Here is a 26,118-nt window from a genome sequence, read left to right as displayed (position 1 = left end):
AAACAGTATTTATTTTTAAATTTATACAGTTTACTGCCTTTCATGACAATTTCCTCTTAAGGCACCTTACAGCATATTAAAAACAATGAGAACAATCTCAAAATAGTGGTGCATCAGCTGGTCACCTCCAGGCTAGACTACTGCAATGCGCTCTACGTAGGGCTGTCTTTGTAAGTAGTTCAGAAACTTCAGTTAATTCAAAATGCGGCAGCCAGATTGGTCTCTGAGGTAACCCGGAGAGACCATATTATGCCTGTCTTAAAACAGTTGCACTGGCTACCGATATGTTTCCAGGCAAAATACAAAGTGCTGGTTATTACCTTTGAAGCTCTGAACAGCTTGGGTCTGGGTTACTTTATAGAGCGCCTTCTTCGGTATGATCCCCATCGCTTGTTGAGGTCATCTGGAGAGGTCTGTCTCCAGTTACCACTGGTACGTCTGGTGGCGACTCAGAACCGGGCCTTCTCTGAAGGTGCTCCTGGTCTATGAAATGCACTCCCAGAAGATATCCGCAGTTTAGGCTTGCTGTTGGCCTTTAAGAGAGCCCTAAAAACTTATTTGTTTGGCCTGGCCTTCCAAGGTTTGTAAAGTGTTTTTTAAAGTATTTTAATTGGTTTTAAATGGGTTTGTTTTTTATTCTTTTTGGCACTGTGTTTTGAATTGTGTGTTTTTATGTCGTTTTAAAGTTGTTGTACACCACCCAGAGCCTTTGGATGGTGCAGTTTATAAATGTAATAAATAAACAAACCATAAAATCCATTAAGGTTTTGTAACCTACGCACAATAAAGCCACAAAATCAGTAGCACTACCAACAAAAAGCTCCCTTTAATGTTCTAAAGCCCAATGAAGAGCCAAGTCTTTACCTGCCTCTTAAAGGCAGCAAGGGAGACCACAGAGTAGATGTCTATCAGGAGAGCATTCCAAAACCTGGGGTCAATAACCGAGAAGGCCCTGTCCTGCACGCACAATAATCAGGCCTCTATCAATGTCAGTATGCAGAGCAGGGAGCCTTCTAATGAGCTTTTCAGGTGGGTAGAGATGTATGGAACATAGGAAGCTGCCATATACTGAGTCAGACCATTGGTCCATCTCTCTCAGTATTGTCTACACAGACTGGCAGCGGCTTCTCCAAGGTTGCAGGCAGGAATCTCACTAAGCCCTATTTTGGAGATGCCAGGGAAGGAACTTGGAGCCTAGATGCTCTTCCCATAGCAGATCCATCCTGTAAGGGGAATATCTTACAGTGCTCACACTTCTAGTCTCCCTTTCGTATGCAACCAAGATGGACCCTGCTTAGCTTAAGGGGGCAAGTCATGCTTGCTGTAGGCAGTCTTTCAGATATTCAGGGCCAAAACCGCTTAGGGCTTTAAATAACCAGAACCTTGAATTGTACCTGGAAACAAACTCGCAGCCAATACAGCTCTTTCAAATTGCATGTAATAGGCAACTTCAAACAAAAACTTCACGCATTTTGTATCAGCTCCAAATATTATTCAAGGGCAGCCCCACACAAAATGCCATCAAGCTGTGACATGATTATGGCATGGGTAACCATGGACATATCTGCCTTCCTCAGAAAGGGGCACAGCTGGCATACAGGCCTGAGCTGTGCAAAAGCACCCATGTCCATCACTTCCACCTGGGTATCCTGGAGAAGCGCTGGGTCCAGTAGTATTCCTAAATTGCACACCTGCTTTTTCAGGAGGAGTGCAATCCCATCCAGAAATGGCTGATCCCCTTATTCCGATTGAGTCTCCTGCTGACCAACAGCACCTCTGTCTTGTCTGGATTCAGTTTCAGCTTATTAGCCATCTACCCATCACTACCTTGCAAATGTTATTTGAGCATGTTGAAACAGAACATTTTAAAATCTTCTTTCTATTAATATATTTATATTTTTGGACAGAATAAAACCACCCCATACCCACAAGGATCCAAGTCTATCTGGTATGCCCTTTGCTGTGCCTTTGGAAGACCTTTGGTTCTAAGCAGCACTTTCCGTATTCTGGCAGATTTGCTTGGATTTGCTGGTCCGCTTTGTATCTCTGGGATTGTTCACCATGTTGGGAAAGGGAATAACACTTTCCGCCCACAGGTACTATTTGTTTTATCTTTTAAAAGAATAAATAAAGCATGTTCACTTTATTCCAACAAAGGTTTATCAAACTTTCATTGTCCAGAGCATGTGGAACTTCAGCTTGGTAAATCCCATGGTTTTGTGGTCTCAGCTGTTCAATTTAAGTACATGGCTCCTTGTTGCCATGAACAGGGATGGATTAAACACAGTTCCCCCGACTTCTTAGCTTGAGTCATGTATTGAAGAGGCTGAATTGTGGGAAAGATGAAGCTCTCTCAGACAATTAAAGCAGAATAGTTGTCTACACAACAGAAAAGAAAATCAGTTTCCATTGTGACAAAGAATTTCCATCAGTGTCTTTAGGGAGCTCATATTTGAAAGGTCAATAAAAGCACATACTATGGGACTATTATTCAAGGAAATGATATCCAGGAAAAATTAGACTGAGCTTTTCAGTTGTATTCGGGGGTGGGGGTGGATACTTAAGTTGCAAAATACAAATTCAAAGCAAATGTAGAGTAATGGATTATCAAGAACAACATTGTTTTCCTGTTGCCAGTTAATTCAGCATGTTCTCCTTTGAGTCTTTTAAACAGTCAGCTTGATTGAAGAACTACAGTTAATGTGTTTGTATCTGCTGTCATAATGGAAAGGAAATTGATCTCATATGCTGAGGATATAAAACTAATTTTATGCTTTTAAGTTAATATACTGCTGTTTTCATTCCTTCCACATTATATTAATTCTTAGTACAAGACATTTAGACACACAGGTCAATTGGGGCACTAAATATAATATATACAGTAAAAGGAAAATTAAATTTATTGTGTTTCTATTGACAGTGGCCTGTATCCCTACTAAAAGTTGCATACAGGGAATGCTTCAGTGTGTGCATATAGGGTAGAGATGATTTTCAGTTATTCCCCCACCCCACCCCTGCTGCTGATCTACAATCATCTGTATCCCAGAAAGTCCCTGAGAGTCCCCCAACCCTCTCCTCAATATGTTTATAATTCTCAGTTTGGATGTTTTGCACTTTGTATCTCCTTCCCCCTGCCCCCACCACCACTTCTCCTTCTTCTGCTGCGTCTTAGGCAAACCACAGTGGTGGAGCTGTAATAGTGCCAACGAGTTCAAAGAACACATTGAGCCCTTCATTGGGGAGCCTCTGAACATCTGGAAGGAGTTGCAGAGCTCCCCACTCCCCAAGGCTAGGGCTCCTGCCACTATCCACCTTTAGCTGCCCCTTTGGGCCGCACTCACCTGATGGTGCACAACTTCTTTCCTTCAGCTGGATGCCCAACTGATAGAAGGAAACTGAATGCAGCCAGGTGAGCAGCCACAGACACCACCAGTAGCCTCCTTCAGCCATGTTCATCCAGCTGTGTTCATCTTTCTTCCAGTGATTGAGCTCAGCCAATGGAAGGAGGATGGGCACAGTGAGCAACAGAAGGAGGTGGCTGGCAGTGGTGGCTGCAGGCAGCCAATGCAATGAGGGCCTGGCCTGAGGGAGGGGGGACTCAGCAGTCCCCTTCAGGGGCGATGAGTAGGGGTGCATGTAGGGCCCCCTACATGTTCTGAATACACTCTGCTCTCCTCTCACTACACCCCTGGCAAATCATTTAGTTGGAAATTGCTAACACTTCTCAAAGAGAACGTTAAGAATTAGACTTGAAAGGACCTGCTCCCAGACTTGCTTCATGATAACATGACTTTGAGGCTGGAAAGAAAGTTAAATTTATATACAAAATTGGACAGCATCTATACCAATATTGTGCTAGCATAATACTCAGCACGATGTCTATTCCAAATCCAGTGGGACAAGGGAACCAAGACTGGTCAGGGAGCTTTCCAGATTAAACCCTACAACAGTGTCAATACAGATTTGCTAAGTGTTCTTCTGTTCTTCCTGTGTTGTGACACCACAGTCCCTGCGCTGATAGCAAGGTGCGGTTCACATTTCCAATGCCTTCTTTCTGATTTTATCTTTATGTTATAGTGCTACAACTTTGCACATGCATCGCAAAAAAGTAACTGTATTTTCCCATTATAGGAGTTTGAGATTCTGGGGATCATTTTCAATATGATCCTGCCAAGCCGAAGCATTTTAGGAAACCTTTTAGGAAAGGTTCTTAAATCTTGGCTTTTTACTCAGGCTTTTACATGACTATTTCTATTGCTGCTTCTATGTGTTTTTACTCATTTATAGTTTTATGCTTGTATTTTATAGTTTTTAAATTAGATTTGTTTTATATTTTTAGCTTAATATTTTAATTGTTGTTTTTATTGTATGTTTTTTATCTTTTGTAAACTGCCTTGGGGTTGTTTTTAATGAAAGGCTTTATATAAATTCAACAATAAAATACACATACATACATACATACATACAAGGCTGCATGACAACAGGATAGCAGCTGGAGCTAGAGATGCAATTACATAAATGCTTCCCCCCCCCTCAACATGTTTACATTCTAAAATACTAGAAGTTTACAGCATTCTTGCAATCTTGAGCAAAAGAGAAGACAGTCAAGGAGAGGAACAAGGAGAAGTAGGAGTAGCTTACTCTTCCTTCTTTGACTACTTTTTTGTTCAACATTTCCCTTCCCTCTGGGGAAAAAGCAACTTGGGGAAAATTTTGAACAGAAAAATAGCTGGAGCTGACATGATTAAACAAACTCTTATTCACCACCCCCATCCAACCCCCACTCTGGACTTTTGAAGATGCTAACTTCCTGTGACTGCTCTGTTTCTTTGTTCTTAAATACTGGCATGTCACATTAGTTCCAGCCTAAGAAAGCTTCATATCATTTTTTAATTATCTGCTCAAAACATTATTTTTCCAAGTCAATTCAGACTTGAAAAAACTGTGTGTGATAATAGTAGTCAGCTCTTTGTAGGAAGAAAGCACACGGTATATAGACACTGGTACAATTAATCATGAGCTTCTTTTGACAAACATATAGCTGTTCTACATAACACAATAGAATGTGTGCACAAAGACTGGTGTTGCTACTCTGACAATTTCCACTTAAAACTGTCTTCAGTGACAAAACTGATACATTTTTATTATTCTGCTAGCATTGCCCTTTTGTTATAAACTATTGACCTATGTGAGTCATTATTTCTGAGGAGAGAATTTTGAAAGACCATCAATCATGAGGCTATCTTTTAGATTTATTTAGATTTTTTGGCACACATATGGATATATTTCATATAGCAGTATTATTAATTAAGCATAAAGGGGACCTGTGAGGAACTAGCAATGTGGAGGATAGGTAGGAGAGATACTAGGCCCCCTCAGAGTACAGAAGTTGTATTCCCTTACCTATGATAAACTCTGTATTTGACTGGCCCATGTCTAGAACCTTTGCAGTATCCTTTGCTGGTAGGGATAGTCCCTGGTCTAATGAGTGAAGCATGCATGTTGAACTCTCATATAGGGCTTGTTTGGAGGGTTGGGTGTCATTTCAACTGTGTTTTTGCCAGATAGGAAGAGAACCCTCATACACTTCCTGACTCCCCAATTTACAACCTTACTTACCTGTAAACAGACTGGAAAGGTAGCACAAGATGTACTTTCTGATGATATTACTAGAAAGTCTTGTTTCTGTATTACTTACCCTATATTATTTTTATCTCACAAACATGTGTTTTAACATTTATGAAACTGGTGGGAGGGGACAGTTTGGAGCAGAGAAGTTGTGGACAGGAAAAGGGGCTGAGCACCCTCCTCCATAGCCTCTCTGCACCAAATTCTCATCCTCTGAATCTATTTTTCTTTAAAAAGAAACTATTGGCGCCGTTGTAAGCATGTCACATGTAGCTAGCTCCTTTAATTCCAGCCTAGAGTAACTAATTCAGCCCATTTACTATTGCAGTACAGCAGATGGATGACCAGTATCTTTTAAACAATTTGCATCATCCAACTTTACCAAATTTATTGCTGTACTATCACATTTTAAGTTTCCCAATTATTTCCAAGTATAATGCCAAGCAGATATTTTCATATTTGTAATCTATAAAAGCAGTTGAGCTGGAGTAAATGTTGAATTTAATAAATTGAGCATAGGCTGGATCTTGTCCCATTTAAATATATATTCAAAGATATGTTTTCATTTTTATCATATAATCAGCTCCTCCTATGTTAATCTCCAGGACATAGGCAAGACTATGCAAGAGGTCATGCAAAGTGTTGTGCAACAATGAGCTAATGCCCTGTGCTGTGGTGCTAGAGGTAGCATGGCATCTTTTGCTAGTGCAAGAATTAGTACAGAAAAGAGATTACGTTCTTTGTGCAATGTCTTCAAGTAATGTCCTTGTGTTACCTTATAAAGACCCATTTGGACTCAGACCTTGAAAAGGCCCTTTCTTTTAAGGGTTGAGTCTAAGAGGAGGAGAAGAAAGACCTTCTCCTAGTATACCAAGCCAAAGTCAAGACCCCCAGCCCTGATGGGATATCCTCAGGTCCCACAATCGTGGACACATGAGTCCTCAGATCCGCCCCCCATCAGTGGAACCTGGGGATGTTGATGACCCAGTGGACCCACAGTTAGACCCCTCTATCAGGGGGTCTAATTGAGCAGGGGTGATGCAGGCCCAGGACAGAATTCCAGCTCTGGAGGCATAGTGTCCACCTGGCAGACTGAAACATACCCCTCCCCCCGCCCCAATAGGCTTCTCATAAAGAGAGGGAAGCCAGATCAGGCACTGATTCTAATCAGGGTCATTCTGAAATTTCAGGAAGGATCGGGGCTTCTGGCTCTTAAATAAGTTGCTTTTTAAACAAATAATATTTTTATTTAGTAAGAGAATAAAAAGAAATAACATGATTACATTATCATCTCTTAAACTTCAAGCAGTTGCATATGACATATTGCATATGACAGTCTGAAATTCTGCTTCCAACCTTCCCCCTCACATCAGGTATTACAAAAAGATATAAATAATGCGCTAGTCAGCCCTCAATATTAAAAAAAAGTCAACACCCCAAATCTTGGGTGTGGATGTTGAGCTTGTGCTAAACTGTAATTTATTAAAGGTTCCCAGGTTAACACAAATGTTTCATCTGAGGTATTCCACAAATAAGCAGTGACCTTAGCCATTGAGGCATATTCCCATAGCTTTAGTAGCCATTCATCCAAGGTCGGGGTTGCTTGTGACTGCCAGTTGGCAGCATAGAGAATCCTGGAGGCAGTAATCATACATAAGGACAACTCTGTGTTTAGAAGGTATACAAGGTTTAGTCATATTTAACCAAAAAAAGCTCAGGTGAATAGGGGAAGTTTATATTTAAAATTTGTTGCATCTTAGAGTGACCCCCCCCCAAAAAATTGTTGTGCTTTGCTACAAGTCCACTACATATGATAGAATGTCTCCACATGATTCTTACATTTCCAACAGTCTCCCGAGTAATTATTGTCGATCTTTCTAATGGTCGTAGGAGTAATGTACCAACGAAAATACATTTTGTACCAATTTTCTCTTAAGGTACTATTTGCTGTAAATTTAATGTTCACATTGCTGTAAATTTAGTGTTCACATTCCATTGATGCTCCCATTGTTGAATATCGATTGTCTGGTTTAAATTTTACATCCACTTAATCATGTAGTCTTTTATCTGTTCTGTTTCTGAATCATATTTCAGCAGCAACTTGTATATCAATCCCAATAAATGATCAACATTTTTTGTTATTAGTACTTAAAATTCCATTAAATCTCTAAGCTTACCACCTTGTCTTTGTATTTCTTTCTGCAGTATAGAACTAATTTGCCAATATTGAAACTATGAAGGTTCCTTGGACCATTCCAAAGTAAGAGTTTGAATAGATTTAGGTTTTGCTTTTCCAGTAGTTAAACTTTGCATACTATATGCCTTCTCTCTCCAAGAATCAAACTTATTAGATTTTTCTTCTTTATGGAGAAAAATATTTAAGATAGATGCCAAAGGTGAAAGACCCGGGCTGATCCTTTTCTTATACTTGTCCCAAACACTTAGCAGACTATTTCTGATTGTGTGGGATTTTATGTCCTGGTCATTTCTTTTTAAGTTAGTCCATAAAAACTTATGTAGCCCATCAGAAAGATCTGATCCCTCCATGTCCATATGGTTCTCTGATCCAATCCAAGATCCATGTCAAACAGTTGGCATGGTAATATAATTTCAAGTTAGGGACAGCCAATCCTTCCCTTTCTTTTGCATCTTGCATAATCCTAAACTTGATTCTTGGCTTCTTGTAAGCCCAAATAAAGGAATTTATGTGCCTCTGCCATGTATTCAGCATCTTATCTTCAATCTTAATCGGAATCATTTGAAATAAAAAATTCATCCTTGGTAAAATATTCATTTTAACTGATGCAATCTTTCCCAGCCAAGAAAGATTTAGTTTTTTCCACCTATTTAAGTCTGCTAAGATAAGATTCCACACTGGTAGGTAATTGTTCTTGAACATGTCTTTATTGTTCCCTGTTAAATTAATCCCCAAGTATTTAATAGGTTTTGCTGTTATCTGAAATCCAGTCTTATCTTTCAAATACAATAATTCCGTAGCTGACAAGTTCCATGTGATGATCTGTGTTTTGTTTTTGTTGTCCTTATATCCCGAGATCCTGCTGTACTAGTTTATATGCTCCGTTATTGCATCTAGAGAGTCCTTTGGTCGAGTAATTGTGAAAGCCACATCATCAGCATACAATTTTATTTTGTGCTCTTGATTCGCCATCTTAATTCCATAAATTCTTAGCTCCTGCCAAATCTTCTTTGCAAGAGGTTCAAGAGCCAGAATAAACAGCAGTGGAGAAAGAGGACACCCTTGTCTGATACCCTTATTCATGGTACATTTTTTGGATAGAATCCCATTCACTATTATCTTTTCCGATTGCTCCTGATAAATACTTTGAATCCATGAAAGGAAATCTGATGCACAGTTCATTTTTTCCAAAACCTTAAACAGAAAGGACCAATCCAAATTATCAAAAGCTTTCTCCGCATCCAGGAAAATCATCTGTTTTACTCTTCCTCTTTGAAATACCATCTATTGCGTTCAGTACAAATCTCAGGTTGTCTTTCATATATTTCTTCGGCATAAATCCTGTTTGATCTGGATGTATTATATCAGTCAGGAAGCCCTTCAACCTTCCTGCCAAAATCACCGCAAAGAGCTTATAAGCAATGTTCAACAAAGAAATTGGTCTGTATGATTCAGGTCGAGTTGTTATAAGTTGGATCCTGTTCTTTGCTGGTGCAGCAGCTACTTTCTTGAGTGCCTCTTGCCTTGTGACTGTTGCCTATGATATGATAAATATCCATTATACTGCCTTGCAGCCCTGCTGCCCAGGGTTGGCTTATCCCATCATTTACAAAGGTGTGCTTGCTTAGTAAACCAGTACCACACATGCTTTGGGGGAGTGCTGGTCTTGGGGTAGCAGGCATGACTTATCCCCTTAGCTAAGTAAGGTCCACCCTGGTTGCATATGAATGTGAGACTTGATGTGTGAGCACTGTAAGATATTCCCCTTCAGGGGATGAAGCCATGGCTCTGGGAAGAGCAGAATGTTTCAAATTCCCTCCCTGGCTTCATCAAGATAGGGCGGAGAGAGATTCCTGCCTGCAACCTTGGAGAAGCCGCGGCCAGTCTGTGTAGACAATACTGAGCTAGATGGACCTATGGTCTGACTCGGTATATGGCAGCTTCCTATGTGTAGACATACATATAGAGTTTCAAGCTTTATAAGAGAAAGTATGATGAGATAGTACGTAACAGTTCAGATTATTATGCTAATTTAATTCAGAATAAAAAATAACTTTTTGATTTTAATTTTTTGAATCGACTGAGCAGAATTAAGTTAGAAGTAATCTTATATAACATTAGAAGTTATCTCACCTTGGCAAAGGTGAGATAATGTCCTGCAAACCATACAATAGCAAGTGGTACACATAACCCTCTTGTTTAAATATTCCCCAACATGCAGTTCACTGAAATACATGTTTTGTGCAGATCTTCTAATACAGTTTGATTATAGTCTATGCATTAGTGTCATAAATATATCTGGCCAGATATTCTTGACACAATCCAGTCCGCCACAGGCACAGTACGTGTATGTGGGGAAAATTCCTGTTTTCTTGAAAGAGTCCTGTTTCCCCTTTACCCTCCTGGTGTGCGTACGTGGGCACACATACACACACGGAAGATACTAAACCATTACTGGGATTGGGAAGTCCTTTTTCTCCAGCTTCTCCTTTCTGTTTGGCACAATGTATTTGAGCTCAGATAACTTGTATCCAGTCAAGAGGGAGGGCACACAATCCCATAATGGCCTCGTGTATGCTAAGTGTGGAGAGAGGGAATGGGATTCTGTGTTGATAGAAATCAGTCCACATGAAAGCAATGGTCTGTGCTCTTGGTATATAGATTCAGTCTGTGAAAAAAATTGTCTTCGAGGATTTTGTCTCCTTGAAAGTATACTTCTCAAGTTTGTTCTTGAGGCAGAATTGTAACACAAAACTAATACCACACCACATACAGTCTCTGTAGGCTTTCTCAAGGGCACCTGCTTAGGTGTTGATGAGTAAACATTAGATGCTAAATTTCTTTCACTGCCTTTCTTTCATTGCCTTTACTTTTGCTGTTACAGTGCAGGCAAGTAACAGTTCCAAGTTCCAAACATAGTTCCAAGTGAACTATGAAGAACAAACATTCAAAAATACAATTTTAAATTGTTTTCAGGCGCAATTTTGAATATCTCTAATATAAACTTTCTTCCAATTTTATGTTTCTGTCTTATATTTTGAAAGGATGTGTGTGTGTGTGTGTGTGTGTGTGTATACACACATACATCTTATTCAGCAAAATAATACACTATAGGAAAGTAGACAACGTGCTGTCAGTCTGCTGTTTACCTCACTGCACAATAAATTGCCTAGGTAAACTTTCTAACATAGTCTCAGAACCTGTTGGGATTGCAAAACCTTATAGTACTCAATGATTTCAATGTAGAGACCAGGCAAGAATGTTCAAAGCTGCCTTGGAACACCATACAATCATGATTATATTCTGAATAATACCTTACCTGTAAATGTGATGGGATACAGATTTTATTATATAAACTGAAGTGGAAACAGGCTTTCCAAGGACTAATCCCATTGCTATGGTCAGTTCATTATTACCTTCTCATTGAATGCATTGCTGGCCTTAACAGGGTGGTAAACCAAGCATTGGGGCCATCTGGATTCTAGAAATCTCAGGGAAGAGGGGAATGCACACATTGATTTAGAACTAAATCTGTAATCTTGCCATGGCCAGTCTTTTAGTGATTGCCCACTGGTCTACCATCTCTTATTTCCTTGGCTGGCCTGCCACCTCTTCCAAAACTCATCCAATGGTGGTCAGCTAGCTGCTGCCATCCTCCTCTTGTCAAAAGCCTGAGGAAGGAGAGTGGGAAAGGAGGAGAGCAATAGCTGGTATGCCACCACCAGGTGAGGTAAGGGGAGCCCAGGAGCTCTGCCATGATGGGTACATGGGATGATGATAATGATGATGATGATCATCATCATAATCTATGTTAGCCACCACATAACAAATTGTTCTCTGGGTGGCTTATAACACAACATTAAAACATGAGATTGAACACCCAGCAGATTAAATCATAACAGACCAAGGGCGGGGGGATGGGGGGAGAGAAATTTTTACTTCATTCATGATCAGATGAATCAATGATCAGACAGGTGAGTGAAGAAGACTGATGCTTGCTGTTATAGAGAGGTTGAGTGGGTAGTTGCATTTCTAATGCATGGTCATTGGTGATTTCAAAAACAGGAAGTCAGTCTGGGGTGTGACAGAAATCTAGTTCTCACAATGAGGTTTTCAATTTGGACTACATTTCTTCAGGCAGTCATATTTGTTTATTATATTTCTATGTCACTCAATTCAAATAGCTCTAGGTAGTTTACCTGAACATAAAACAAACAGAAAAATAATATACCAATTAAAAGGTTAAAACAGTTTAAAACCATTTAAAACCAACCAAAGCTCAGCCTAACAGAAAAAAATTTGGCTCTTTTTTGTTCCATAGGTCTGTCGTTGACTGGGCAAAGTCATTTTGCATAGATTAAACTTATAGGAAAGTTCAATAAATTAAATATATGAAGTAGAATTTTTAATTAATATGCTTGCAGAAGGGAATTAAAATAAAAGTTTGAGATTTATAGGAATTTTCTACTTCAAATATGATTCATTTTATTGAATAATGACAGTATATGGTAAATTTGAATCTGAGAAAGATCTGCTTCTCTTGGGCATGATGTCATTTTGGTGGTATTGATCTGATTAATGAGCATTAAAAATCTGTTGAAAACAATAACAGTTAAAATATGATTATATTCACAATTTCTTCTTTTAAAAAAACATTTCTCCAAGCATATTTGAGTGTAAAAAGTAGTGCATTCAGCTAATTTAAGTGGCTGAATTGTTCATGAAAAGATTGTTATAAGTAACCGGGAAGTATGTGTATTTATGTGGAGAGCCAGTCTTGTGATAGCAAGCATGAATTGTCCCTTTTGCTAAGCAGGGTCCATCTTGGCTTGCATTTGAATGGGAGACTACATGTGTGAGCATTGTAAGATATTGCACCTGCATGCTTGCATGTAGAAGGTTCCAAGTTTTCCCCCTGACAGCTCCAACATAGATCTGAGAGAGACTCCTGCCTGTAACCTTGAAGAAGCCACTACCAGTGTGTAGACCATACTGAGCTAGATGGACCAATGGTCTGACTCGCTTCCTGTGTTCTTATTTGCATGTCTGAATCTCTCCCTCTTTTGTATTTACAACCTGATACAAACCAAATACAAGGATGTGGGAAGGGGAACTCTCACAGGGTGGGTTGTTTGTTTTGCCAAACTGCCATATTGGTTCAAGGTAGCAGTCACTATACTTTTAGGCATCTCTATGTAATTCACGTACTGATACAAACCAAATTCACAGCAGTTCCTAGAGGACCCCTGCAGAGGTATTATTTTTTTGCCAATCTGCAATATTGTTTCAAGATGTTGGCCTCTCAGAGTCTAAGAACACCACTTTGTAACTCTTGTGCTGAAAGTCAGATACAAATAAAATTCACAGCACATGAGAGGGGTGTCTTGGGAGACCCAGACAGCGATATTTTGTTTTCTGATGTGCTATCCTGTTTCAAGATGGCAGCCACTCAAAGTATATATGACACCCCTTTGAACCCATGTTCTGAGAGCGGGATACAAACAAAATGCAGAGTACATGGGAGGGGATTCTAGGTAAGTTTCCATATTAAACAAAACAGAAAATAGGATCCATTAGTTCTACTCAGAACTACTTATTTGATATAAAGGAACATTCAGACCCATAAGCTTCCAGCTGCTGCTGCTTTATGAATTGGCACAGTCCATAAGCAAAGTTTTCCATCTCATCTTTGATAATTAGGGTTCATTTTGATAAGAAAAAGAATATCAATCAATTTTATTTTAATGACAAATAAACAGTTTTATTTCTGTTTGATGGGTCTTGGATTCAGATTTGTTGTAGCTTATCATACAAACTTGCCACCTAATGGTGCAGCGGGGAAATAACTTGCCTAGGAAGAAGAGGTTGCTGGTTCGAATCCCCACTGGTATGGTTCCAGACTATAAAAAGTACTCATACCAGGCAGCAGCAATATAGGAAGATGATGAAAGGCATAATCTCATACTGTACAGGAGATGGCAATGGTAAACCCCTCCTGTATTCTACCAAAGAAAACCACATGGCTCTGTGGTCGATCACCAGGAGCCAACACCATCTCAACAGCATAACTTTACCTTTACCATACAGATTATTTTTGCCTTTCCCCAATTGGAAAGCATATCTGTCATCTAATTAACAAGCTATTCGAGTAAGAACTAATTTGCCTACTTTCCTTTCACTATCCCTACAACTGGACTAAATTTAGTTGAAACCAAGGTAAAAAAGTTAGCCCACTTGTGCCTCAAATGTTTACGTGCCCACAATTTTGAATCGGGGTGGATGACATAATCACAAACTACATCAACGAAGTGTCCCTGTGTGTTATTACAACTGTACCAGATTTGGTTCAAATCAGTTAGACGTTCCACAAGTTAGCGCATGTGCGCCTCAAATGTTCACACGTCTGCCATCTTGGATTGGTGTAGATGACATCATCACAAACTAAACCGTTGAGGTGTCATTATGTGTCCCTACAACGGTACCTGATTTGGTTCATATTGGTCAAGATGTTGCAAAGTTGATGGAGGGGGCACACACACAAATACACAAATTGCCGGGTGATCTTATAAGCCTACTGGCAAGTAGGCTAAAAATGACATTCTAGATTAACTGGAATGTTCTGATATTGCAATTTCCAGTCTACTAAAACTGTATGCCTGTATAGTGTTTACAGTATGAATTTTTCAATTAATGCCTTTTTCCCTTGGTCCTACAGATTAAAATACTTGGTGTTTCCTTCATTTCGTCTCAAGAATTCTTGGCCAATGCTTATGTTTTAGCAGTCCTTCTTTTCTTTGCCCTTCTGTTACAAAGAACGTTTCTCCAAGCTTCATATTATGTTGCCATTGAAACAGGAATTAACCTGAGAGGAGCAATACAGGTATTTCAGATACTCCAGACAAGACCAATTCCTAGCTAAAGATTCTATGCTATGCTATTCTAGGATAGATTCTAGCTAAAGATTCTGTTATATGTCACCTGTTTTGATCAAAAGAGTGTTTTTTTACAGACACCAGAAAATCCTAGTCTGGATAAATTAACATTTCAAGAAAAATGAGCAATATCTGATTTGTACCCCTGCAAAAAAAACACCCATGCTTCTGTCAAAAAGTTAATGTTCAAAGTCCAGCAAAAATGATGAGTTAGTCATCATTGCTTTTAATGAGGATTATTTGTTTGTTTAATTATTCAGTATGTATACTGTCCCAAACACACATTTTACAACAAATTGTCAGTTTATAACAAGAAATAGAATTATTTAAAAACAAATTCACAATTCTGAAAATTAAAAGCTTGAATGAATAAAGATTAATCACAATTTACTTTTGCTGGATTGTGCTAATTGTTTGTCTCCTTTGTTTTAATGGAAAGCTAATACTTATTTTTTTTAAAAAAAATTGGCAGTATGAAAAGTATCTTTAATGGATTTTGATTCTGCAACAGATTTAAATATTTTTAGAATCTCTTTCTTTAGCTTTTAGCAAATAGTATATATTAACACATGCACATGTTAACTGGTCTTGAACTTTGGGGGAAAGTGGAATGAATACTTACATCTTATTTAAAATGTGTGGCAAGTATACTTTAAATACTGCATTTACACTGAGTTATATTTTATGGCTTAATGGCATAAATTGTTTTCATGCATTTGTGAAATCAAACACTTGATAGCAATAGTGAAGTAAAAATAATGACCATGGAGCCGTATACATATTGCATTCAGCCTCCACCTGAAAAAGCCAGTTGGCACAGAGCTGCCTTATATTGAATAAGCCCATTTGGCCCATTCTAGGTCAGTATTCTCTTCACTGAATAGTAATGGTTCTCTAGGGTTTCAAAAAAAGAATCTTTTCTCAGCCCTACCTGGAGATCTGAGGTGGCTGGTGATGGCAGTGCCACTGCTGGGGGTGGGCGTCAAGAGGTACTTTTAAAAGACATTACTGTCAATACCGATAGCACCTGGAAGCCAGTGGCGGTGGCCTACACAGCACCCGCCCTCATCTGGCCTCTGTGCTTGTCTGGCCTCTGCACTTGCGAAGCAGCCATTTGCATGATCAGCATGATGTTGCTGAACATGCAAATGGCAATTGCATATGCACAGAGGCCAAATGGATGTAGTAGATGGGGTGGCCGCTGCATGGGATACCAGGCAGGACACCGCTGCTCCCAGCAGTGTCCAGGTGCCACCAGTATCAACAGTAATGTCTTTTAGAGGTACCTCTGGCCGCCATCACCAGCCGCCTCTGCTGGAGATGCCTGGGATTGAACCTGAGGCAAAACATGTACTCAGTGGTTGATCATGCTTGGCACAGAAACATACGTAAGCCTTAATTATGGCTACTGACTTTTACAACTTGTTAAAAGCCTCTGCAGTAAATGAAATCAATACTTGTCATGTTCCAGATTATATTGCCAGGCTTACTTGGCTAAAACCAGCTTTGTGTCACTTTGTGATTGAGCCAATTTACATGTCTTTGTGAAGTAGACAAATGTGAAACAGGAGCTCACAGGGCTTGCCTGTGATGAAATCTGTGAGAACCAGAAATAATACTGGCTGAGATTTTTGAACCCACTTTACAACAGAATGAGTAAAGGGAGACTCGGGCAATTTACAGGCTTACCAACTTTTTATTTTAAAAATACTGCCCCTCTGAGTGAGGCTAGGTGGTGGAGCCCAGACAGACAAACCTAGGCCAGAATCTGACAAATCAGAAATAGAGTCAGGGAAAATAGAGCAGAATTTAGCATTTCTGTAGCAAACCCACAGATAGACCTGGTGGGTTAGAGGCAGAGCCAGGTCAGAATCTAGTTGGTCAGAAGTGGTAGAACTTGGCAGAATTTGAAGTTTCAGCCACAAACACACGCATGCGCGCATACACCCACCCACACCCACACCACCACGTGACTGGACTAATCATGCCCTGTCAAGATTTATGTTACGACTGAACTAATCAGATACTGGCTGGTGGTTGGCAACCTTAGAACATGCACATTGTTTAAAATCTTTCTATCTAATAAGCCATTCTTGTTCATGGCTATTAAGCTCAGAATATGTGTTGGAGCTCTGCCACACTGAACAAGGGTATATATTTTTTTTCCTTCCCCCAACTAGAGAAACAACAAAAGTTGTCTTTCTGACTAGTCTATTTTTATATTTCTGTTGCTTTCATAAGAGCACATCTATGCTCCGGTTTAACCCATTTTTTAAAAATGTGGTCACTGGAAACCTTACTTAGTAGTTCCTAAGATTGTCAGGAAAAACATGATCAACACTTTTTTCCCTTCTGTCAAAGAAAATTTTATATTCTTATTTTAGACAAAAATCTACAATAAGATTATGCGGCTGTCAACCTCCAACATGTCCATGGGGGAAATGACTGCAGGTCAGATCTGTAACCTGGTTGCTATAGACACAAACCAACTGATGTGGTTCTTCTTCCTTTGTCCTAACCTTTGGGCTATGCCAGTACAGGTAAGGAGACTAAAGGCTAAAGTCTGTTATTAATCAATCTGTTATTATAGAAATCGAATGAATGAATGAATGAATGAATGTAAGCCAGTAGGAGCAGAGATTAATTTGTATAGTATCCTGGGAGTCTTTCCAGGGTATCGATATGTAGCACAATAGATGAGCAATTGTTTCATGTTGCACTCATGAGTGGTCTTCTCATCTGGGCAGGATGGTGATCTGAAAATGGGAGATCTTCTCACGAAGTTCCACACCTCAGCAGACTAGTGGGAGGGGAGGCACAGGGGTTTTTATGGCTACTCTAGCAATGAGTTGCTGAAACTGCAGAACCATAAGGCACAGGCTTTAATAAATCCAGTTGGCTGCTTGCCTATGGGACTAGATTTTTGGGAGAAATGAAGCAGTTTATTCTCTGGTTTTGTTATGTGTTCTCCTAAAGCTCAAAAGCTAAAGCTCGGCCAGAGGGCAAGAGAAAGAATCTTCCCTTTTTTCACACAGTTTGGGTGACAGAAGGGAAGGAGATAATTCATTGCCTCACACAATGCAAAGATGGAATTAGCAGCATTTTTGCTCCATTTGTGTGTGTGAGAGAGTGTGTGAACACTCTCTCTCTCTCTCTCTCTCTCTCTCTCTCACACGCACATGCACACACACACGCACACACCTGTTCAAAGAGCTCCTACATCTTTTGAGTGCAGTGTACATGGCTTTCTTATGTGCCTGCAGTATTCGCTCTCTAGCCTGCTCATGCTGCTGTGCAGGTCTCAGTCAGTAACAGGAGCCAGTCAATAATAGGAACCACTTCTCAGGAAGTGCTGGGGGAGTGCTCCACCATGAGTGAGCAGGTTTAGTGCTGAGTATGCCTTCTCATCCATCCTCTCTCATATTGCCAGGCAATCCTGTCTCTCTTCCAAATGTACACACCAGAGGGACATAAAGCAAAATAGGTGGATGAAATACCTTCATTGGAAGTCAGGTATAGCTGAGTAGTGAGATATTTCTAATGGCTTTCTCTGTGTGGCTGTATGAGAACTTGGGCTCTCTGTTTCCCAGCCCAGAAAGGGTGGGTTTCCCCAAAATTCTCATTGTGTTGTCCTCCCAAAGCTGATTAAAGAAAGAAAGAAAGGGGAAAATGCCTCTTACTGTTGAGAACATGAGTTGGCACAAAAAACCTGGAGTGGATTTCTTTGTGGAGGGAAAAATTATGCTCACTAGTTCGGTTAGCCTTGGTGATTTGAAACAGATTTTCGTTGGACTGAACTATGCCACAAATGAAGCCCTGTGTCTAAGTACAAAACAATGAAATGTTAGCAAGATAGGAGGGGAGGAAAAGCAGTATTTTAATTATGAAAGGCTGCTGGATGGACACTGGAAAAAACCAGGACTAGATTTTGAGGAGAGGGGATTTTTAAAGAGCTGTATTTTCTAATAAATTTCATAATTAGATACAGTTGTTAGGGAGGTGAGGGGATTGTTTAATTTCTATAAAGAGATGTGCAAGAACTCAGGCTTGTGGAGGAAAAATGCCTTCCACCTATATCCCTTTCTTTTTATCAAGGGGGCAGGCAGCACCTGTTCAGTGGAAAGTGTGTGCATTTTCCCATTGGCTATTAGAAATTAACCACTGACTTTGAAGCCCAGGCACTAATTAATAGACACCTACAAGCAGAGGTGCTCTTACCCCTGGACATCCGGGCAGAAGTGCAAGGCCTCTACACCCCCTAGGGGCCCCCCAAATCCTCTTTAGGATTTGTTTCTGATATTAAGATCTTCAGGGGAGGTTCATCTGAGGGTGCTACCAGCTCGTCTGGTGACAACTCAGAGGCGAGCCTTCTTTGTACTTGTCTCAGGTCTGTGGAATGCACTTTCTCCTTAGATTCTAGCTGCTCCATCCCTGTTGACCTTTAGGAAACAACTGAAGACACATCTCTTCAGCCAAGCTTTTTAGCTATTTAGTGGTTTTTAGCTATTTTCATTTGAACGTTTATATATTTTAAATTTTTTTTTTTTTTTAATGTTGTAAACTGCCAAGAGACTTCGGTAGTATACAAATATGCTTAATAAATAAATGCATATTTGCATAAATATACCTGTTTTATATTCTCACATTCTTGTGAATCCAGGGGCATATTTAGGGGTAGGGCAGGCAGGGCACGTGCCCCGGGTGCCACTTGAAGGGGGGCTCCATTTTGTAAAATTATTTTTTAAAAAAAAAATGGCTGCCAAAAACAAAATGGCCACCGTGCATGCTCAAACGGCCTCTGTGAGGCTCTAGGTCATGCCAGGCTTTGCAGAGGCCATTTGAGCATGCGCGGTGGCCATTTTGTTTTCAGTGGCCTTTAAAAAAAAAAAGATTATTTTTAAAAACGGCCACTGCACATGCTCAAATGGTCTCTGCGAGGCCCTAGAGGCCAGCGGGGTGAGGGGGAATCTTTGCCAAAAAAAACCCCAGCCTTTAGGAAGCCCCCCAACGGGGCTACGGGTAAAAATAATAATAATAAAAATATAATATGACACTGTACACATATTCAGATTGGCACTATGTACAGAGAATCAGGGCTTGTGAATACTGAGCTGACGCTTAAGCGCTAGGATTGTATTCATTTGCTCTTACTTTGCTTCTTGTGATAAGTGAGTTAAATGTGATGTCTTGCTAATATGGCTATTAATGGTGAGTTTGTCTTTGAATCAATGTGAAACCCTTAATATTAAGGCCCACTGGGAGTTTCTTGCTCTCTTTCTCTCATTTTAACTGTCTTTCTGAAAGACTAGAATATATTCCAAGCAGTGACACAGTTTACTCTGCATATCCTTTAATTATTTACAGAGTATCTGGGAAAAGTCAAATTCTCCATTGATTTTTAAAACTTATGTAATGGTGATGCTACAGTGCATAGCAGAGAATTAGACAGGCACTTCTGTTTAGTTTTCCAAGTACATCTCCACATAGTATTTGGGTATTTCATGAGCCCCAGCATACTGAAATTTGTCATTTTCTGCCATTTTTTGGTCTGGCTATGTCCACTGCTAAATATTTTTTTAAATATTAGAAGATTAAGGAGCTTGACTTGTATTTTTCAGCTGACATTATGGTAAAGTTATCTGAAATATGGGTGTCAGATGCTTGGACAGGGGGCACAATTTCAGTGTTTGCCCTAGGCGCTATTTTCCCTAGATACGCCTCTGTGTGAATCCAGTTGCTGTTTGTACCCGCAAGAATCCATATGTTCTTGACCAAGCTGATATCTGTGGACCTTTGCTAAAGCTGTGCTGTAGTGTCAGACCCAAATGCCTTCTGTTGTGCATTGTTGGAAGAAGTTCTGCTATGATAGTGGAGAGCCTCTAACAAGTCAGAATGATCAGAAGCAAGAAAGCGCATGCATGCACGCACGCGCGCACACACACACCCACCATCTGCTGTCGTAATAGAACTTTGTGACATCCAGACCTGACCTGCCCTGCCTCCTCCTCCTCCTCCTCCTCCTCCTCCTCCTCCTTTATCTGCAACTGGGTGGGGGCAGGAGACAGACTGCAAAATGTCCTCTTCATTCATTAGGGACTAGGAAGCACTCAACTAGCTGCCTTGCTTTCCAGTATAACTGTTAAACATCCATGGCTGTAGCCTCAGAAAACAGTACATGTTTTCTAAGGGCCTTCTGCTAAGCAGGGCCTGCCCTTGTTTGCATTTGAATGGGTGACTACATGTGAGCACTGGAAGATATTCCCCTCATGGAATAAGGCCACTCTGGAAAGAGCACCTGCATGCTTGCATGCAGAAGGTTCCAAGTTCCCTCCCTGGCATCTCCAAGATAGGGCTGTGAGAGACTCCTGCCTCTAACCTTGGAAAAGCTGCTGCAAGTCTGTGTAGGCAATACTGGGCTAGATGAGCCAATGGTCTGACTTGGTATAAGATGGCTTCCTATGTTCCCTATGACTAGAGCCCTTGGAAACCAGCAGCACCCAAGAGGCAGCAGGAGCCCTCCCTCATATAACATGGTTTCAACTATTGAGGAACCCAATGCCCTGTTTGGGCACCACCTCTCCTCAACACCTCATCTCATTGCCCCAGGACTCAGGAGCAGCCTGAGCCCTTTGGGGCCCATACTGAAGCCCAGAATCAGCACACAATGAATGCTAAATTGAAGCCTCCAGTTTATCAGCCCAACTTGGGAGGAGACAAACACAAGTACCAGCACCTGTTCTGGATAAGGTGAGAGCCAGGAAGGGGTAGAGCCAGGAAATCTCTCCCAGCTGAGAGTCAGAAAGGGATGGAGCAGCCAATTCCACTATAAAATGCTTCCGTCTCTCTGCCTGCTGCCTGTTGATGCAATAGCTCTATGGAGGGAGTTCTTTTGCCTGGACTTGTAACTCAGCTCCTGCGATCTAGACTGCTGGACAGCTCCCCTGCTCTCCAGGCCTCTTGGCTCCCTGCTCTGCCTGCCCTAACCCTGTTGGACAGTTCCCTGGCTGGTCTAGCTCTCCTGCCACTTGCGTCCTCTTGCACCACTTTGGGGAGGCGGAAATGGGAGTGGTGCAAAGTGTTGGTAGAAGCAGGGAGCGGCAATGGACTCATCACTATTTATTTATTTAATTATTTGTTTATTACACTTCTATACTGCCCCATCCAAAGGCTCTGAGCGGTGCACAACAGGTAAAATACTACAACAAACAGCATTTAAAACAAACAGGTTAAAACAATATAAAAACAAATCTAAAACACTGCCATTTGCTAGGAATACCCAATGTGAGCTGCTGGCAACAGCATTACATTGGGCATTCCTAGGCAGTCACTGAGTCACCTTAAGTGGTGCAGCGGGGAAATGCTTGACAAACAAGCAGAAGTGGGGTTCAAATCCCCACTGCTGCTATATCGGGCAGTAGCAATATAGGAGGATGCGGAAAGGAATAATCTCAGACTGTGGGAGGAGGCCATGGTAATGGCCTCCTGTATTCTATCAAAGAAAACCACAGGGCTCTATGGACGCCAGGAGTCGAAATTGACTTGATGGCACAACTTGCCCTTTAGACAGTCAGTAGCTGCACACCTACCCAGTGCTGACTCAGCCAGCTTCTGCCTCTTCCTATTTTACCTGTATTGTGGTTCATATATTAAATAATCACTTGCTCCTGATATAGCAGAACAAGGGGGATAGTTGAATCAACTCAACACAACACAAGCCCATATGCTTCTGAACTGGGTCAATCTGCATGAAAATTACCACACACAGAAATGTGAGAATGAGACCTAGAAGAGTGCATTTATGGTTAATTCAGAAAAACAGGAGTGTGGGGTGTGTGTGTGTGTGTGTGTGTGTGTGTGTGTGTGTGTGTGTGTGTGTAACAAACTCCTGCTATGGAAGCTGATTCATTACCTGATCAGGGATGAGATATGGAAGGTTAGATTGGGTTTAGTACATTCAGTTTAATTCCTGCCCTCCAAGCACTCCTCAGCAGTTTCACTGACCTTGAGATGCCCGCCTCCCAGCTTCTGCTCACCCTCTTTTTTCCCCACTGCCCCTCCAGCCGCTGCAATAGTAAGATGGATGAGCAGCAGCAGTTGGGTGGAGAAAGTGGAGAAAGAGCGTGTGGGAAGGAAGGACAAATTGATTCCCTCTCTCTGTCCTGTCCCCTTCAGAAATATCTCTCTGTGTGTGTGTGTGTGTGTGTGTGTGTGTGTGTGTGTGTGTGTGTCTCCACGCATATTTAGTATGTATGTATGTATGTATGTATGTATATATAGAGAATATGAGCACCACTCTGCATGTGAAGCAGATAACTGCTTGAACCAGAGACACTTAATCCAAGGAAGAACTAAGGTAGTGCACAAGCACTTTGGTATTCACTTCAATGTCATGAAGAGCTTTGTGTGCATAATATATTCAACTGTGAGCAGAGTTGTTTCTGACAGTTATATAAATGGGGAAGTCTGTATACATGGAATATACACAGCTCTCTCAAGCCATATATTGAGCTTTGGATCAAAGCCAATATCTTCCCACTAAACAATAGGAAGAAGCACTTCCCTATACAATCTTCTTATATTTGTTCTCACTCTTTTTTCACAGTAGATATATAGTTCCTCTTCTATAATGTATGCAAGCACAGGGGTGTAGCTACAGTTGAACAAGAAGGGGGGGACAAATGTCCCTTGGCCCCTAAAGAAGGCATGGGGCTTGCCGTCTGACTGACGGGTTCTCTGCTTTCCCCCTCATGCGTCTCAGAAGAATGTGTGAGGGCAGGGATCTGTTTTCACTTTTTTGTCCCAGGACCCATTTCAATCCTGCTACACACCTGGGCAAACAATTTATTTTCTGTCACCCAGGTAGGGAGTTATGGTAATAATTTTTTGCAACAAGTCATCTCAATTAACCCATAGTCAACAAATTTATATAACACAGAAAACCATGCTCAGTTACGTATAATATATCATTGTCAGTCCTGATGGCAATCTAAAATAGCATTAAGAAGGCATGAATCACGAGGGAGTATTTATTATTATTGTTGTTGTTGTTGTTGTTTATTTTAGAACTATGTACTACACACTGAAGGCAGTTATGTTCTGTATTTTATGCCATACATTACAGTCCATGACAGTCATCACAGTTCTATGACAGTAGGAGTAAATAGAATGAAGAAATATGTAGCTAGGTTTTTAGATAACTATCACAATCTAGAATTAAAGTATATAGACAGCTTCGTATATATGTCATCCTCTTGCTATCTATAAATTTTCATGACTTCTAAGAATGTTTAGCTTAACAACATTTGTGTCTTTCTGAGTTATCATGACATATCAAAAAGGTTCTGGAACTGTTTGTGGGATTCTGAGACTGATTTGAGATTAATGAATTGCTTAATTATCCTTGGATAATCTAGAGAACCTAAGAGTTTTTGCATTGGTTAGGAATGTCCTTCCTCTTTATTTTGTTAGATTATTGTTGGAGTCATTTTACTCTACTACCTGCTTGGAATCAGTGCCTTAATTGGAGCTGCAGTAATCATAGTTCTTGCACCTGTCCAATACTTCGTAGCCACAAAACTTTCACAAGCTCAAAGAAGCACATTGGTAAGTTTTTTCAGACACGTTGTCCAGTTGGCTTATTTGCTTGTATCCATCCACTTTCACAATTTCAGAACCCAAACATACCACATGGAGTAAAGATTATGCTTTAAAGATATATCAAATGATTACATGGATGCTTTCCAGTCTGGCTTCCAGCCTAGATATGGGACAGAAACTGCCTTGGTCACCCTGATGGATGACCTATATCAGGAGATAGACAAGGGGAGTGTGACCCTGTTGATTCTCCTAGACCTCTCAGCGGCTTTTGATAAGATCCTTCTGGGCTATTTCTCCAGGTTGGGCCTTGTGAGGACCATGATATGGTCGCTTCAGTCCTACCTTGGGGGGGGGGGGTTATACCCAGAATGTGATGTTGGGGGACGCCTGCTCTACCCCTTGACCACTGGTTTGGGGGGGCACAGGATTCTGTTGTGTCCCCAATACTCTTTAACATGTACATGAAACCACTGGGAGATGTCATCCATGGGTATGGGCTGAGGTGTCATCAATATGCTGATAATTCCCAGCTCTACCTATCATTTAAGTCAGCTAATGCCAGGAAGGCAGTAGATGTCCTTAACCAGTGACTGCAGGAGGTTCTGGATTGGATGGAGGCAAACAGACTGAAACTTAATCCAGATAAGACAGAAGTGTTCTCAGTAAAACTGATTATCCAAGTGGTGAGATAAACCTGGTCCTGGGCGGGGTCATACTCCCACTGAAAGACCAAGTTCACAGCTTGGGGGTGCTTCTGGGCCCAATGTTGTCCTTGGAGTCACAGATGGTAGTGGTGTGTAGGAGTGCCTTTTGCCAGCTATAGCTGGTACACTAACTGTGACCCCCCTTGGAGAAGTCAGATCTGACCTCAGTCACTCATGCTTTGGTGACATCCAGATTGGACTACTGCAATGTGCTCCACATGGGGCTGCCCTTGAAGATGGTTCGGAAGCTTCAGCTGGTCCAGAATTCTGCCACAAGGATGTTCATGGGTGCTAATAACTTCTCGAGTATTTCACTCATCCTCCCAGTTTGCTTCTGGACCACATTCAAAGTGCTAGCTTTGACCTTTAAAATCCTACACAGCTTGAGGCTAGGGTGTCCGTTGGACTGCATTTGTGCATCATCATTCTGAGTGCTGTTTATGGCCCTGCCATTGCCTGAGATTCAGTTGGCAAGGACAGCAGACAGGGCCTTCTCAGTTGTGGCCCCTCAGCTCTGGAGTGGCTTCCCAGAAGAGCTTTGCCCTGCTCCCTCCCCTTAGGGTTTTTAAAAAAGATTTTAAAACTTGCCTGTTTAGGGAGGCTTTTTAATGTTTTTATTATCATTTGAGGGGTTCTACATTCTTTAATTGGGTCTGCTTTAATTGATTTTATTCTGCACTAGATTTTAATTGTTTTACTGTTTTAAATTGTTTGTCACTTTTATTCTACTGTTGTGAGCCACCCTGAGCAGTATAGTACTGGAGGGATGGGATATAAATATTTGAAATAAATAAATAAAACAATAAATAGTCTTGTTCATAATCTTGTTGAGCTACATCATTATAGTCATTAATTTAATACAATCCTTTAGTAACTCTAAGATCTCTATCTATTCAATAAGGAATGTGTAGTTTTGCTTTTTATTCTTTGGAACTGATATTAAAATTTTAACTGGAATGCTAAAAAAGAGAGAGAGAGAGAGATCTCTGCATTGAAAATTCCTGTTCTGCTGTGAAATTCATTGCACTTAGAAAACCTAATTAAAATCAATTTTAAAATG

General features: G+C 40.7%; 1 protein-coding gene across 9 annotated transcripts in view; it reads left to right on the top strand.

The window, feature by feature from the left end:
- The window catches only part of ABCC8 (ATP binding cassette subfamily C member 8), a 155,497-nt gene that overhangs the window by 28,073 nt on the left and 101,306 nt on the right, over positions 1 to 26,118 (top strand). For all 9 annotated transcript variants that reach the window (XR_008313008.1, XM_053283142.1, XM_053283144.1 and 6 more), the window contains 4 exons: positions 1,908 to 2,096; positions 14,541 to 14,705; positions 17,142 to 17,297; positions 24,226 to 24,360. Coding sequence is in view for 8 of the 9 variants with exons in the window: in XM_053283142.1 (XP_053139117.1) it covers positions 1,908 to 2,096; positions 14,541 to 14,705; positions 17,142 to 17,297; positions 24,226 to 24,360 (645 nt within the window). In the remaining variant the exon portion in view is untranslated. The remainder of the gene's footprint in view (positions 1 to 1,907; positions 2,097 to 14,540; positions 14,706 to 17,141; positions 17,298 to 24,225; positions 24,361 to 26,118) is intronic.

The sequence above is a fragment of the Hemicordylus capensis genome, chromosome 1 (genome assembly GCF_027244095.1).
Source record: "Hemicordylus capensis ecotype Gifberg chromosome 1, rHemCap1.1.pri, whole genome shotgun sequence".
NCBI classification, from domain to species: Eukaryota; Metazoa; Chordata; class Lepidosauria; order Squamata; family Cordylidae; genus Hemicordylus; species Hemicordylus capensis.
This window is presented reverse-complemented; position numbering and strand designations above follow the sequence as displayed.